Below are 17,627 nucleotides of genomic sequence, written 5' to 3'. Positions count from 1 at the left end.
CACCCTAAATCACCACACCAACTAGACGTCTTACCATGCTCTAACATCCTATCACATTGATTTTTCTCAATTTCTACCAAATCAAGTAAACCGAGCCTTATCATGTATGAACCCTAGATCATCTTTTCAGAAATTAAATGCTAAGGAGAAGGAATTAAAGCCAATACAGTTAGGGCTTTAATTCTTGCGGCTAAGAGCTACATTACAGTAATAATTTGAGTGCAAATCGAAGGAGTGATAGAGCGCTTACCGGCCAGAGTAACTCCGATGGCTCTTCCAAGAGATTTATGATGAGCTTCAGGTAATCTTCTTCCAAGAGTTCTTTCTTCAAGCTTCAGTTACTCTTCTTCTTCTCCTTCCAGCTTCTGCAGTGTGCTTGTGCGTGATTGTTCTTCTGAGTTCTGTGTTTATGTGGTTCTACTTGTTGTGCTATAGGTTCCTTGTGTGTGAGTGGTGCGAGTTTATTGAGTGTGCGAAATTGAGAGAGAGTGATTCAGATTTGGTGAGTGATTTTCCCCTAGGGAGATCAATGATTGAGTGAGGATGAGTTTTATAGGGACTAAAGGAATTAACAGAGTTAACTCTATTAGATTGGATCAAATGAAACTCAGTTTGAAGTTAACACTCGGTTAGTTCTAGGGATTTGTGAGAGTTAGTTTGTTAGGATTTTTGAGAATTGGTTAGTTGAATGATAAATAGTTCGGTTGAATTTTTGTTACACGGTTGTAAGGGAATTAGTTAGAAATTAATCTATTAGAAATTGAAACTACTTAAAAGTTAGTTTGTTGTTAGTTAGAAGTTAAGTTAGGTTAGTCGTGGTTTCTGTTAATATCTATTACAGTTAGCTAAGTTTCTATTAATGATTAGGCTATGAAGTTGTTAGAGTTTAACAGACTGTTAGTTTGTTGTCGGTTAGAGCTGGAAATTGATTATGATGTTAGTTTGTTAATGAGGTTAGACATACCTGCTATTAGTTGTTAGCTTTGTTAGTAATGTTAGTTACCAATTTATAACCTACTAGTTAGTAAAAAAAGTTTAGTTAGAAATATCTTGAACTGTTAATGTTAGTTAATTTCAAGTTGATTTCTATTTAGTCATGAATTTGTTGCTAAGTGAATATGTTGCAGTTAGGATTAGGTCATGGACAACATGTGGAGCTTGAAGGAGAATGAAACTTTGGATTACTTGGGGGAGAAGTAGGACATAAATTAGGTTTAGGATAACACTGATTTAGTCAGTTGACTTTGTTCAACTGGTTGACCAAAAAGTAAACAGTTGACCAAAAGTCAACTTAGGTAAAAAAATGTACTTTTGTGTATAAAAGTGGATTTTTGGAAGGACTTGCAATGTATTGATGTAATGAAATGATAATTTGGTAATGCAGTGGATTCTTTTTGTTTGGAATGAAAATGGATTCTTATATGCAAATGACTTGTATTTTAAGTTAGCAACTTTCCCTCCAAAATATGATTTTAAATTCTCCTTGAATCATATGGACTTTGAATGCACTAATGGACTTGAATGAAAATATGAATAACACTTGAATGAAATTTGAATAAGACTTGAATAACAAGGCCTTGAATCAAATGAGCTATCCAACAAATGATCATGAGAAACCAAAATAAAAAATGATACCAAAGAATAATGGCATGATGCAATCATAATGATCAAATGTCACATTTCAAGAATTAGGTTTTTACAATCAATCCCCACATCGTCCAAAAATGTCAAGCATCCATAATTAGGGTTTCATACTTAATCCAAGATCAAGATACAAACCACCTAATCAAAGATCCCAAAACAAGCAAAAAGGCACTGTAATCAAATCTAAACCAAATGGTCCTCAATGATTATGAATCAAAATTAGAGTTTCAAGCCATGATTCAAGGATAGGCTTTCCAAACTGGTCTCACCATCGAGTGCAGATGAATCTCAAACCAAAAGTCAGATAAAAATGTGACAAGGGGATGGAAACTTTTGGGGTATGACAACGTTAATGACTCAATTCTAAGTTTGTACTATTGGCCTTTGGTCATAAATTTCCTAAAACTTTGGCTCTTACTTCAATATCTAAACATGAGTTTCAACTGATGGTGAGAATAACTTAGACCAACTAATAGGGGCCTAAGGCCTAACCTGCACAAGCTAAGGTTAGACCAAACTTTCTTTAAATTAGAAAGTGCATAAACATTTTTATAAGCCTATTTAGTAAAATAAGCTAGGCCGCAAACTATAAAAAAATATTTTAAACTTATCAGACCGACCTATTTTAATAAATATGAATAAATCTATTATTTTTATATTGTATTTTTTTACTTTATATATTAAAATACAAAAATTACAGCTTACTTATCTTGAATAACTTGTGAAAATAAATTAAAAAACCTTATATACAATGTCTTAAGTTATTTTAATAAGTTCTCCCAGACAAAAAAATCTCAAAAAAACTCATGCAACTAGGTAAACTCAAATAAGTTAATACAGACAAACATTTTGTCTTCTTGTACTTTTGATTCTCTAGTATATTTAGTTGAATTATTTATTTACATATGTTCAAATGATATAGCCTTTTAAAGTAAGCTAATATGCCAACCAAACCTCTGAAAAGGTCAGACTTAGGTCGAAAAATAAGCCTATGATAGACTATAGACCAAGCATAGGCTTTGAATTTTTTAGTAGACCAAATTTAAGCTTGACAAAATCTAACTCGGCTCGGCCTATCTCCACCCCTAGTTGCCACCTATTTTTGAGTCATATTGGGTTCAACTTAATCTTCTATAAAAACAGTTTCAACTGTCTGAGCCAAAAGCAAGTATTGAAAATGATTATGTTATTGATGATTAACATATTTCTGATACTTATCAGAATGATGTATCTATTTCTTAGAAAAGAGATAAAAGATCATGTTCCTTTATATATAGATATTTAATTTTTCAATTTGTCTCTTCTAAATACTTTCTAGAAAATTTCAAAATTTTATTGCAGTTGTTGACTCAATGAGAATTTCTTCCTCTACTTAATAGGAATTGAAATATAAAACTTTGGTCCAAAATTTGAATGTCGAAATTACTTGGAAAATAGAATATGGGAGATTCGAAAGGTATGAGTATGTTGAATACAAGTAGTTTATATAGTACATATTAAGTCACATGACACTCTTGAATTGATCATTATAAGGCTAGACTATTGGCAAATGAATATACTCACACATATGACATTGATTATGAAGATACATTTTATCTAACGATAAAGATGGATACTATTCGAATATTATTATCTCTTGTTGATCACTTCAATTGGTAACTACAACAATTTAATTTAAAAAATACACTCATGCATAGAAATTTAGTGGATGAGTTGTATGTGAAGATATAAAGTTTACATGGAAGATTTATTTGATATACAACGTTTCAATTCAACGAGTCAAAAGCTTCTCATTACAGATTAATAAATACTCTAAATCAATTGAGCTGAGACACACATCATCTTCAATTAATCTGTAACCTCTTAATTGTTACACTCATTTTATCCTATTCTACATTAACCACAACAACAACTAACATCAACAACAACAATCATAGTCCACACAAAAAAGGAAAAGAAGAAGAAGAGGTAGAAGAGGAATTCATGTGTAGAGAATAAAAAAGTCATACCTTATAATTGGAGCCTCATCTCTAGGTTTCTTGATCATTATCTTCAAGCTTTACACCACTCACCGGAGCGAAGCTCAGCTTTGTAGGTAGGTCTTCGTGCCCCTCTAATTTTCCATTCTTGTTGCTTCATCCTTGATACCATGTTATAGCATGAGCTTTGCTGAGCAAAACCCCTAAGGTTGCACTCTGATTCCATTGATCAATGACATTTAATTTTTATTTGAAGAATTTTTAGGGTTTTATGTGTTTTGGAAAAAATGAGGGTTATGATGGATTGTTGAAGAAATGAAGTTTGGGGATGGAGAGAGGGCGAGGAGACGAAGTTGATGGTAGTGGTTAGATGTGATTCTGGGTTCCTCCATCGTCGGAGGTGATTTCCAGCGCAATGGAAGCTATTTTTGGTGAGAGCATCGAGGGAGAGAGGATGGAGGGTGAGTATGAGAGTGATGAAGCGAATGAGGGAGTTTCTTTTCCTTTTCCCTCTTTTTGTTCCTCTCATGGGCCATAGAAACCAGGCCCATTGGCCTTTTGCACAACACACCTTTCCTTTTCCTTCTACACCCTATCTGAAACAAACAAAATGAATGACCAAATACCTTGGGCCTCAACCCTAGACCATGTGCCTAGTAACTCTTCACATCCGATTTTTTCAATCTTGTGCCCCCCTAACAACATGTTATTATTTATTTTCTTTGCACTAGGACTTTCCTTTTTTATATATATATCAAAATCACTCCTAGTTATAATTAGGTTTAGTCTTAGTTAATTAGGATTTAATTTTCCTAATTAGGATTAGATTGAAAATAAGAAAATAATTAGGGTTTCATGGCTTTGATCTTGATTTCTTTGACCTTAAAATTTCTTGAGTTTAATAATGATCACTTCTTGCATGACTTTGTGTGTATGGACAGTTTCGTGGCCTAATTTTCTTGCATGATCCCCTTTGTGGATTTATCTAATTGATTAAAATGCATTTTTGATGAATTGATTAAGTTGAGAACCTTAGGACATTGATCATATTATTAATCCTTTTGATTAATTAGTTATATGATCAAAACGCTAGAAAGTAGGTAAACAATTACATGATCACTTAAGAATCTATTCAATTAGGTGATTAAAAGTCTCTTAATCATTTAATTTGAATTATATTTACATTAGGACTTGTATCATGTATGATCCCTTAGGTCAAATACAAATTTCTATTCTAAAATCCTAGAAAATAGGTAAATATTTACATGACAACATTAGGCTTCATCCCCCTTTCTTGGTACCTTAATTCTTTTAATAATTTATTTTCCTTATGTCACTTATGTCACAATAAGACTAAAAACTATTTTTCTTAATAAACCATAAAATACCTAAAAAATATGATGTGAATTGTGCGTCATGAGCCTTAAGAAATGGAGAAGAATGAGAGGGTCTATTCATATCCTCATTCTAAATATCTTTGGATATTGGACGCATGACCCAATTGTTCAAAGTATTCACCTCCATTCATAGATTTTAGTGCAATTTAAATCAAGACAATTTTCATAATTAAAAGGAAGAAAAATGATGAGGATGTAGACTCTCTCTCCCTGAATGTTCAGACACTGCTGCAGAGCTTCTTATAAGAATATTTGTCTTAAGAATAAAATCAATCACAACAAATCAAACTCAAAATTTCTCTTTAGGGCATTCAAAAGCTTTTTCATAAAGGGCATATTATTTTTGTTGTACCGCAATACAAACAACGCTTAAACCTCCCACGCACGAGTATACAAGCAACATTTAACAACTAGAACGTGAATGTTAACATCATTCAATAAAAACAATCAACAAACACTCATTTTTTACCTTATGAGCTACAGAGCTCTGATTTTTTCATTGCACTATGGGAATACGTAGGCACATGATTTCGAAATCTTTGCGAGCACATTAATTAAAAACTTATTTTTCCCCTTAATTAAAATCAATCGCAAGTAATATTTAGATAGTAACACCCATCCATGCAAAACAATCAAAACGGTTCCCGTTGAGTACAACAGATGTGAGAGGTGCTAATACCTTCCACTTGTATAATAAACTTTCGAACCCGAATTTGGTTGTGACGATCATCTTCTTTTTATTTTAAAGTTTTTATCGATATTTTCTATTTTCTTTGGAATAAATAAAGTTCGGTGGCGACTGTACATTCTTATGTGGGAACCTAGTTGCTTGGAGGAGTAAGAAACAAAGTGTAATTGCTCGATCAAGCATTGAAGTGAAATTTAGAGAAATGTCATAAGGAATTTGTGAATTATTATGGATGAAACAAGTGTTAGAATATTTGAATATACACTATAACAATCCTATGAAATTGTTTGGCAATAATAAATCGGCTATTAGTATTGCACATAATTTGTTCAACATGAGATGACGAAACACAATAAGATTGACCGATATTTTAGCAAAGAGAAACTGGATAGTGGATTGATAACTATAACCTACAATTCTGCTGGATATTAGCTAGCAATCCTGGCATGTGTGTTAATGAATTATTTACCAACAAAACGATTCAACCAACTTACTTGCAAACTTTCAATGATTGATATTTATTCACCAGTTTAAGGGAAAGTGTTGTAAATATAAATATAAATAGTAATTTGTAATATTAGGTTGATGCCCATTAAATAAAGCCTATTATCACCATTGTAGATGATTCTCATAATCAGGTTGATGGTTATGGAGATACTTACCTACAATATCTTAAATAGAAAAATGCACTTCATGTTTCTGATCTTTCAAACAACCTTTTATTTATTTATAAGCCTACATAGGATAATATTTTTCCTTTCCTATATCACTATTGTAGATGATTCTCATAATCAGATTGATGGTTATGGAGACACTTACCTTCAATATTTTAAATTGAAAGATGTATTATATGCTTCTGATCTTTCGAACAACCTTTTATCTATTTATAAGCTTACATAGGATAATACTTATGTACATAATATATTTCAATTATCATTGTAGTTTTATGGGCAATGATATAGGGAATACAATTGAAATCGCTAAAGAACAAGGAGAATTATACTATTTGTCTGATGAACAAAATTATCAAAAAAATATTGTCTTATGCACTTCAATCTAAGTTAGAGTCACATTCTTCTTCCTCACAAATATGACTTAAACACACATGTATTTGTTATCTACCTTTTTATTAATGAAATATATGTTTCAATCTTTATTTTTAAAATAATTTGTTGAGTCTTTTAAATATGACATCTATCAGTTTTCTAAGAATCACTAAACTACTTTTTCTATAAATCTTGTTAAAACAGCTGAACCATTTGATTTTATTCATTCAATTGTTTGGGGACACACCCATAGTTCTAGTATTTCGGGTAAGATGATTAACTTCCTTTATGAATAATTGTTCTTGAGTAATTTGAATTTTTTGATGAAGAATAAATAAAAAATACCTCAATTATTTATTCAATTTTACAATATGATGCAAATACAATTTGAGAAAAACATTTAAAAAATACATTATAATAATGGTAAAAAATATAACAATCATAACCTTTCTTGCTTCATTAGTAAAAAAAGACATAATCTATGAATCCACATATATCCACACCCATAGTTAAATCGTGTTGCAGTAAGAAAAAAATGGCTAGTTAATTAAAGTTGTTTGAACTCTTCTCTTCCAAATGTTTATCTAAAAATTATATTGAGATTAAACATGTTTAATTGTTGTTTATCTAATTAATTATGTGTCAAATCATATTATAGATCATATTAATCCTATTCAATTTATGGTCTCACTTTTTCCTTTTGTTTTTGTCATTAAAAGTTTTTAGTCGGGAGTATTATTGTGTATTTTTTTGTCCATATTCACAAATAACACTAAACTAAGTTGGATTTTTGTGTAGATATATGTATCTTTACGTGTTATGCTTCTAACAAAAATGAGTAAGTGTTAGCATCCTCTTAGCCCTAAGTACTTTGTTTTAAAATATGTCATATATCCAGTGGCGGAGCCAGATAAAAAAATTTGGGATGACCGTTAACGTAAAATAAAGATTATAAATAAAATGTAAATAGTATTTTAAATAAAACATTAAAGTTAAAATAAATACAAAGTTAATTACTAAAAAATTAAATTACATGACTTAAAACTACCTTAAAGTAATGCTTTATGCGTTTCGAGTGACTTGAAATCGTCAATAATTGACTCCTAATGCTTGCACTAATCTCCCTTTCAATATATACTGTCATGCTATCTCCAAGAAAACCCATCATCTATCTTGTTTCTCAATTTAGTCTTAATAATTTTCATTGCTGAAAAAGACCTCTCAGTTATGGTCGTAAAAATGGGAAGAGTCATGATAAGACGAAGTAGTCTATCAATCAAGAAGTAAGTTTCAGCCTATCCAGATGCAACCAAACATGAACATAGTTCTTGAATAGTTGATAAATTATTCAAGTTTGATGTTTGACGAGTAACAAATAGAAAATGTTGAAGTTGAAATTGCAAATTATTCTTCTCTTGATCACTAAAATTCATAGGATAATATTTTTCAACTAAAGAACAAATAGTATCAATGCTAAAAGCTTTATATCCATCCTTAGGAGATAAAGAACAAGAAAGAGTTAACAAATCCATTGTCTGCTCACTGAATCTGCTATTCAACTCTTGTAACTGTTTGCCAATGGTAGTGAAAAAGATTTCAACTTTAAAGTAATGTTGAATTGTTACTTGATTCTCTTTAAGACGGGAGCGTCCAAATCTTGTTGTTGAATGAACATCATTAAGATCAGGAATCTCAATATCATGCTTTTCACAAAAAGATACCACTTTAGTAAACAAAATATCCCAACCATTTTCTCTCAAACCTTGAATAAGATGTTTTGTTGAACGAACCAAGTTCATAGCATTAACTACATCTTAATTTTTTTTGTAAGGCTTGACAAAGCCTATCTGTTATTCCCATGATTTCTTTCATCAAGTTCAAAATAAATATAAAATCAAATGCCTTCAAGTAATTGTAACAACTATCTACATCCCCACGTGTAGCATAACTCCCTCTATCTTTTGCAATTTTTTTTAAAAACTAAACAAGTTGCTTCATACATGTTTATCAAGCTAGAAATTGAATTGTAATGTGATCTCCAACGAGTATCTCCAGCTCGTTTCAATGTACCAACTTGATTTGCACCTTTACCAGTTACAATATCATCAATCTCTAACAAATAAGCAATTTCTTCTAATTGGGCAACTTGTAACTCATCATGACGCTTTGTAGAAGAACAAACAACATTCACAACAAAGATCAGCTTCTCAAAAAATTTATGAACAAGTTTGACTTCTCTTGATGATGTAACTAATGCAAGTTGCAATCGATGAGCAAAGCAACGAACATAGTATGCATAAGGACAATCCTTCATAAAGAGGGCTTGTAAACCATTCCATTCTCCTCTCATATTGCTAGCACCATCATACCCTTGGCCACGAATGTTAGAAACATCAAGGTTATGTCGAGAAAGTATATCACATATTGCTTCCTTAAGAGTTAAAGATGTGGTGTCTTTAACACGTGCCACATCAAAAAACTCTCTTGTATTAAACCAACTTTATCAACAAATCTTAATACAATAGCTATTTATTCCTTTTTTGACTCATCACGAGCTTCATCAACAACGATACAAAATTTGGAATCACCAATTTCCTCACGAATACTCTTTTTCACCATACTAGAAAGAATTTGCAAAAGCTTTTTTTGAATTTGATGTGAAGTATACTTGCAATTTTGTGGAGCATTTTCCAGCACAATTTTTGCAACTTCATCATTGTAGGATGCTAAAAGTTTCAATAACTCAAGAAATTTACCTTGATTTCTTGATTTGCTACTTTCGTCGTGACCCCTAAAAGCACAAGCTTGTAGTGTTAACCAACGAACAATGTCAATTGAAGTCTTGAGTCGTAACCGATTATTCATTCTTTGACTTGAACTTTGCACTTGAATAACATTTCTAATATGACCTTCTTGATTCAACAAGTCTTGACAAGCTTTCATTGCATTGTTGTGTGGTGAGCAAGGATCCTTCCCAATGTTTTTAAGAAAGAAACAATGTTTTCCATTCCTAACTTTCTTCCAATTTCTAAAACCCATAGAAATAAAGACAAGTGATCTGGGACATCCACTTAGTTTTTTGCTAAAAAGGTAACATGGTAAGCAATATGCGGCATCTTCAGATGGTGAATATTCTAACCATGATGGAAATATGCTAAACCAAGTATGTTGAACCTTCTCGGATGATCCTCGTTACCGGACAAAGGATAGTTTTCTAAATGAATTTGATATGGACCCCATTTTAGATAAGCTCTTCGTATTGCATCCACTTGATTTGGTGGATATTGCCAAATCGGAGGACGCTTTCTAGGATCACGTTCCAAAGAATTTTCAAAACCATGATGCTCTTCAATTGTTGGATTCTCAAAAACTGTTTCAGATTCGGATGTCGGGATTATAATTTCTTCATCTCTCTCTTCTCTTTCAATTTCACATGCTTTTCTTTTGAAAAAAGAATCAATTTTCCTATTATTCATCTTTACTCTTCCTATAATATCATATCAGATCCAAAAATCAATTTAGAGAACATAAAAATTAAAAGAGAAAAAAATTAATAAACTTAATTAATCAACTTTAATTCGTTTTCAAATACCGGTAACTTCACTATTAGAAATTAACAGCAACAATGATTAAATAAACCTTATTACAGTGTATAACTATATTTGTAAATTACAGTGTTATGAGTTGGCTTAATAAACCTCATATAGATGCTGATCACTTTAATCTGTTCCGATTCCGATGCCGGTAGCAAACCCATATGAGAAAGAAAGGAAAGGTAGAAGTTTTTTACCTTATCTGTATTTTAACCTAACTTTGAATGAAAAATAAAAAATAAAAATTAATTTTAATTTAAAATAAGGATGTTTTAGTAATTTAATATATATGAATTAAAAAAAAATAAAAAGTTGAGGGGTGGTCGTGGCCTTCCCACGTCCCCCTCAGTTCCGCCACTGCATATATCATGAAAATGTGTGTATATGTTAATGACTCTGATTTCGAGTTCGAGTTCCTGACCTTTGGTTGTAACCTTCCTAAAATTTTAGCTCCTACTTCAATGTCTCAATTTGAGTTGTCACCTATTTTGAATCATATTCTTGGTTCAACTTTTTGAATATGGGTCTTTTATGTTCCAATTCTTCGGTGTCACTCATTTTGAGTCCAATTACTAAACCTGATTTGATTTGTGTTACATTTCTTTGAGTGTTGTATGCTTTGTAGGAATTAACATATTCGATGCTAATTCTAGTATATTAGATGATAAATAAATCTAAAAAATTCAGAAGTAAATACTGAAAATGATTCTACTATCGGTGATTTTTATATTTATGATACTTATTCGAATGACGCACCTAATTATTAGACAAGATATAATAGATATTGTGTCTCTTAATATATATATATATATATATATATATATATATATATATATATATATATATATATATATATATATATATATATATATATATATATATATATATATATATATATATATTTGTATCCTCGAATTATCTTTTTCAATGAGAATTCTATCATATACTTAATAGGCATTGAAATATGATTGATGAAATATGTGCTCTTCAAAGCAGTGGTACCTAGGAACTGATTCCTCTACCTCCTGGGAAATGTTTAGTTGATTGTCGGTTACTTTATACAGTGAAGGTTGGTCCTGATGGTAAGATTAGTCAATTTAAATCTCGTTTGGTAGCCAAAGGATACACTCAGAATTTTGGATTGGATTATAGTGGCACCTTCTCGCTTGTAGCCAAGATTGCATCTGTTAGACTTATTCTAGCCATTGCAGTCATTCGACATTGACCTCTTCATTAACTTGACATAAAAAATACTTTTTTATATGGTTATCTTGAAGAGAAAGTATATGTGGAGCAATCACATGGGTGTGTTGCTCAAGGGGAGTCATTGAATATGATGTGTATGTTACACATGTCTCTTTATGGTCTTAAGAAATCTCCAAGAGCTTCGTTCGGCAAATTCAGCATTGTAGTACAACAATTTGGTATTGATCTATAGTAAAACTGACAATTCTATTTTTTATCGTCATTTAGTCCAGATGTGTATTTATCTTATTGTGTATGTAGATGATATTGTCATAACTGGTAGTGATCAGCAGGGTATATTCCAGTTAAAACAACATCTCTCGAATCAATTTCAGACAAAAGATCTTGGTAAACTCCGTCATTTCTTGGGTATTGAGGTAGCCCAATCTAAAGATGGTTTGGTGATTTTTCAGCGCATACTCATATGGATCCAAGTGTCAAACTACTACCCAATCAGGGGGAGCCTCTATCTGACTCAGGAAGATATAAGAGATTGGTTGAAAAGTTGAATTATCTCACAGTCACTCGTCCATACATTTCTTTTTCAATTAGTGTGGTAAGTCAGTTCTTAAATTCCCCTTGTCAGGAACACATGGACGTTGTTATCCGGATTCTGAGATGCTTCAAATGTGCTCCAGGAAAAGGTCCAGCGTATGAAGATAAAGGACATACTCAGATAGTTGGATACTCTAATGCTGATTGGGCAGGGTCATCCATTGATAGACGATCCACCTCTAGGTATAGCGTACTTGTTGAAGGAAACCTTATATCTTGGAAAAGTAAGAAACAAAGCGTAGTTGCAAGATCAAGCGTCGAGGCAGAGTATATGGTCATGACAATGACAGCACGTGAACTTATTTGGTTAAAACAATTGCTCAAGGAATTTCAAATTGAAGAATCAAGTTGCATTGCACATTACTTCAAATCCAGTCTTCCATGAGAGGACCAAATATATTGAGATAGACAGTCACTTTGTCAGAGAGAAGATCGAGTCATGTGACATCGTCACAAACTTTGTCAACTCTAATGATCAATTGACATACGTGTTTATAAAATCCTTGTGAAGCCCCATAACTAATTATATATATAACAAGCTTGATGTATTTGACTTATATGCTCAAGCTTGAGGGGGAGTGTTGATATTTGTAAATATATAGTGTTAAGAATATTTGTATATAAAATAGTCTCACATCGACTATATCATATAATTAATTGTAATCTCTCTATATATAATAAAATCTCTGTAGTACATTTCAAAACACACGGTTTATTCAAATGTCTCTTAGTCTCTTGTATTTTAACAAAAAAAATCACATATATATATATATATATATATATATATATATATATATATATATATATATATATATATATATATATATATATATATATATATATATATTATATATATATATATATATATATATATATATATATATATATATATATTTGTATATATTTGTATCCTCTAATTATCCTTCTTAATGAGAATTATATCATATACTTAATAGGCATTGAAATATAAAATTTGGGTCTAAGTCCAAGCTTAGAATGGAGAAATGAAATCACTTTAAAAAAAAAGAATTTGGGAGATTCAAAAGGCAAGGAGACAAGAAGTCTCTTGGATGCAAGTGGATCTATATATTAAATTATAAGGCACGCGACACTTTTGAATTGATTATAACAAAATTAGACTAGTAGCAAAAGGATATACTAAAATATGTGTTATTTTTATGAAAATACATTTGCTCATGACAAATATGAATATTGTTTTGCTTATAAAAAAGAAGAAGATGAATATTGTTTGATATTATTATATTATCTCTTGGAGAAAATATATACTTGATCTTTTGGAGTCAACGTGAAAACTTGAATGCAAATCTGTTAAGTGTTCCTATCGAACAAAATCACAAGATGGGTTATGAAGAGAAAAATTTCAAAGAGGTACAATATCAAAGATTAGAGGGAAAATTGATTTACTTGAAACATACTAGACCAAACTTGACTATTATTGTCAATATGGTGAGTCAATCTATGCATGACATTTACAAGTTGTTGGTCGATTTCTACAATATCTCAAAGTTACTCCGAGAACGGGTCTCTTTTCTCAAATGAGATGGAATCTAATTATGAAGACATACACTAATGTTGATTATACAAGTTAAGTAAGTGATCAAGTATCTACTTCTAGTTATTGTACTTTTTTTGTATGAAAATCTTGTTACTTGATGAAGAAGTAAGAAGCAAAACATAATAATCAAACGCTTAATATTTGTGACACTAGAATTTATGAATATAGATCATATAAGTGCTCCAAGATTTAAAGAGACATTGTGAAAGTCCTGTAGATATGTTTTATGACAACAAATTGACCATTAATATTACATATAATCATGTTCAACATGACATGATAAAATACATTGAGATTAATCGATACTCCGTTAAAGAAAAAGTTGAATTATAAATTGATAACTATAACCTACATTCTCTATCGGTATCGATTGAGACATGTGTTATCAAAAAGTTATCGAGTTCAGCCAACTTACTTACAAGCATTAAATACTTGAATTTCATTCACCAATTTAAAGGAGATTGTCTAGAAGATAACTTTCGGACATACTCAAACAAAACCAATTAAAATTAAGGATGCATGCCATAAGAACATGAAGGGCATGCTTACCATAACACTATCATGTCAACAATTTTATATAGAACAAAAGTCTTACTTGTATAAACACCATTCAAAGATAATATTATGGAAGGATAGATAAGATTAATGAAAGCTTTAAGATTTTGTGGAGTATATGTCACACAAGTGATTCTTGTAAAATTCACAAACCAAACTGATTTTTTTTATTCCTTTCACCCATTTTTTCAAATGGAGTTGTAAAGAGAAACACAAGCAAAGGGGGACCAAACAATGCATGAAGTGTACCATACCATGCCATGTCATGTCATGGGTCTCACCACTATAATCTATAAGTAACTGAGCCAAGAATGAATTGCCATTGAATTACAGCATCATAAGTTGGATGAGGCAAAACCCTTCATCTTCACCTGCAATATATGAGACAATACACATGTAAGAATTCAGATAAATTCTACTAATTACTAAACCTTACTATCATAGTATGAAAACTTATAATATCTACCTATTGCTGTATAGTTGAGGGAGGGTCATTTAATAGCACCACTTGAGTCACTCTCCTGTGAATGACATACCGCTGTAAAGCCATTTCCGTCACGATAATCGATGTCGAAACCCTGCATTTTGTGCACGGACAGTGACGCGTTTGACGAGCCTTGATTCTCTTTGTTGGTAACCAATGTTGCATCAGGATTGTTTCCTTTTTCTAGAGCGGAATTAGAATTAGAATCGTTATGTTCGAGCTTCTTTGTATTGAGAAAGCGACCGCCGTTCCCCCTTGCCCTTCTCAAAGCATGTAGGTGACGGGATTCGTGAAGATACGGCTGTAAGAGATGAATGATGGATACAGACGTGACTACGAATGATCAACTATATTGCTATAAGGTAGATAGATATATGAGCCATACCTTTCTAACTTTAATAACTTTCTTTTCAAGCTCGGCCTTGGCGCGCGACTGTCTTCGCCTCAAAATACCATGATACTGCTTTGCGTTGACATAAACAGGTTCCTCTTCCATTTCAAGTGGCAAAAGAACTCTAGCATGATGCATGTTGTATAGCTGAGGGTTCATCTAGAATCATGCGAATCATGCCAATAGCTGTTAGGACTCGGAATAAATTAGTAACGAATCGGTAACATGCATAACAATATTAAAAAACTGATACTATCGGTGAAAATAGTTAAAAAGTAATTTTTTAGGTACATATCAGAAAGCATCAGACACATATCGGTATTGGAGGATAAGTTCTTGTCTAGATATTCAAAAAGAGACAGTTCGAGTAAGATTGATTTTCATACGCAGTCGCAATATGCTGATAGCATACCATAGCTGGTTGTCCATAAGTAGTCAAGAATTGACCAAATTGTGGATTTGAATAAGGAGATGCTAAAACCTGCAATAAGATATGACAAAAGTTAACCATCGTGTCTACGTATCGTCCGAAAATGTAATGATAAAGGTCTTACAGTTGAATGACCAACAAGCTCCGTCTGCGAGCTTAGATCAAGGTGTTTGTCCATGGTAAATGGAGTTGAGGACTGGACGTGTTTGATGTTTCGCCGCTCCTTGGCAACGTCCTCACCTGAGACTGATAAGTCAACTTTTTCGTGAATGCCATCATATACATGTACAATTAAGAACTCAATTAAGCACTTATAACATAACCATTTTTCATATAAGTGCTTAGGAATAAGCTTTTCTACAGTAAAATATAAAATAAAGTCAATTTTTTTTATATATATTATAAGTTGTTTTCATAAGCTCTTCTAAATAGTCTACCAAATGCTTATACCAGTCGATAAACTCAAATAAATCAATCCAAACAGACATAGTTTCAGGTGAATTCTCAACCTACCATTCAAAATTCATCATTGAAGACACAATTCTCTCCCTTTTAACACAACTAGAATATCATTGTTGAAATTTCATTGAAAAAGTTACTTGTATTGTCCATAAGTTTCTCTTAATTATGAACAATCATAGTAAGGGGGTAAAATGCTTAATTTTATATGTTCATTAATACAACATCGTCAACAACCAAACCTTATCCCACTAAATGAGATAAGTTAGATGAATAAATTTTTGTCATAATATTCTATGTAAGATCATGTTTCTATCAAAATCGTTAATCTCGAAGGTAACATGCAATTGACCCGGCCGTAAGTCATGTCAACTCAATCTATCAAATCAAACGAATCAATACAACTGACACAAGTCATACAGAGTTTTGTTTTGTCTATAATGTAATTGACCCCTGTTAGTGGACGGTGAAATTGTCTCTCAGAATTAGTCGGTCCTAGGGCCGAATCCCCGGGGTTTCAAAATAAAATAAAACACAACTAACACAACCATGCTAGCTAACTCAAATAGTTAGAAATGAAAATAAAAAATGTATAGAAGAAAGAGGTTAAAGAGCTTTACCTGAAGGAGAAACCAAGACTTCTGAATTTGTGACACCATTCATGATTGAACCATTGAGCTGATGAAGTGAAGATGATTTGGAGGCATTTTCAAGCAACCAAGGTTGATGAGAATAAATGGAAGATGACAAATGGACATGCTCACTATGCTTAACTCCACATTCATCAGTTTCAGGTTTCCCTGGCATTCTTTCACTGGTTTTCCAACCTTGGAACCAAACAAAGATAACAACAAATTCCAAATCACAAATACAGAAAATCATGATATTATTTTATATTAAAAAAGAAAGAGAAAACTCAAAAAGGAAAAGGAAAACAAGCAAATAGAGAAACACCCTTTACAAAATTGTGGTTGAATTTGAATCAAAACAATGGATTTGGTGATTTAAGAGTATAAAGTTATCAACTTTTAAGAACTTACTATGGGAAGCTTTGGCTTTCAGAATCTGAATTGCATTGAGGTGAGACCCTTTCTCTCTCTTTCTATGTTGTTGGGAGAGACAATGAACTCTGAAGCATAATACATTGAATTTGAATTCATGAGAATATTAAATATTTTTAATTCAACTGTCATTTATAAAAGGGAAAAAAAAATACATTAACATGGCAAAAAAATACATTAACATGGCAAAAAAATACATCACACTTCAAGTTTAAAATTACATTAATATTATAACAAATTGATAAATCTTTATGGAATGATAGTGTAAAACTATTTACACGGTCACTACATTAATCTTAATCTCTTTATATAAAAAAATCAAAAATTTGTTATAAATAGATCGAACTCAATGATTTTGAAATTATCAGCCGAAGTTAAATCCATTAAAAAATTTATATTGAATAATATTTTTATAAATGAGGTCAATAATCATTCACTATCAGATTTCACTATCGAGTCATCTTTCATTTATTTTCACATTTCAAACGTTCAGTCATGATGTGTGTTAAGAATTTCATATTGAA

At 31.6% G+C, this 17,627-nt stretch overlaps 1 protein-coding gene and 1 long non-coding RNA gene across 2 annotated transcripts; both read right to left on the bottom strand.

The window, feature by feature from the left end:
• Window positions 1–3,260: 3,260 nt before the first annotated feature.
• On the bottom strand, window positions 3,261–4,198 carry LOC127075763 (uncharacterized). Its single transcript, XR_007786655.1, has 2 exons — window positions 3,654–4,198; window positions 3,261–3,535 (listed from the first exon to the last, which is right to left on the bottom strand). It is a non-coding gene; the product is annotated as an uncharacterized LOC127075763 (long non-coding RNA).
• Window positions 4,199–14,358: 10,160 nt separating this feature from the next.
• On the bottom strand, window positions 14,359–17,226 carry LOC127075761 (nuclear transcription factor Y subunit A-9). Its single transcript, XM_051017230.1, has 7 exons — window positions 17,083–17,226; window positions 16,663–16,869; window positions 15,708–15,829; window positions 15,566–15,634; window positions 15,148–15,312; window positions 14,745–15,063; window positions 14,359–14,649 (listed from the first exon to the last, which is right to left on the bottom strand). Exons 2-6 carry the CDS (start codon window positions 16,847–16,849, stop codon window positions 14,770–14,772), a joined length of 837 nt encoding a protein of 278 aa, XP_050873187.1. The 5' UTR covers window positions 16,850–16,869; window positions 17,083–17,226; the 3' UTR covers window positions 14,359–14,649; window positions 14,745–14,769.
• Window positions 17,227–17,627: the final 401 nt, after the last annotated feature.

Source organism: Lathyrus oleraceus, chromosome 4 (assembly GCF_024323335.1).
Source record: "Lathyrus oleraceus cultivar Zhongwan6 chromosome 4, CAAS_Psat_ZW6_1.0, whole genome shotgun sequence".
In the NCBI taxonomy this organism is placed as follows: Eukaryota; Viridiplantae; Streptophyta; class Magnoliopsida; order Fabales; family Fabaceae; genus Lathyrus; species Lathyrus oleraceus.
Note: the sequence above shows the minus strand (reverse complement) of the source record. Positions and strands in the feature narration are given on the sequence as shown.

Coding starts and splice junctions, on each gene's coding strand:
- LOC127075761 (XM_051017230.1), bottom strand. CDS start 16,849: ATGCCAGGGAAACCTGAAACTGATGAATGTGGAGTTAAGCATAGTGAG. Junction 15,635..15,707: donor AGCTTGTTGGTCATTCAACT/GTAAGACCTTTA, acceptor ATCTTATTGCAG/GTTTTAGCATCTCCTTATTC. Junction 15,064..15,147: donor AAGTTATTAAAGTTAGAAAG/GTATGGCTCATA, acceptor CATCTCTTACAG/CCGTATCTTCACGAATCCCG.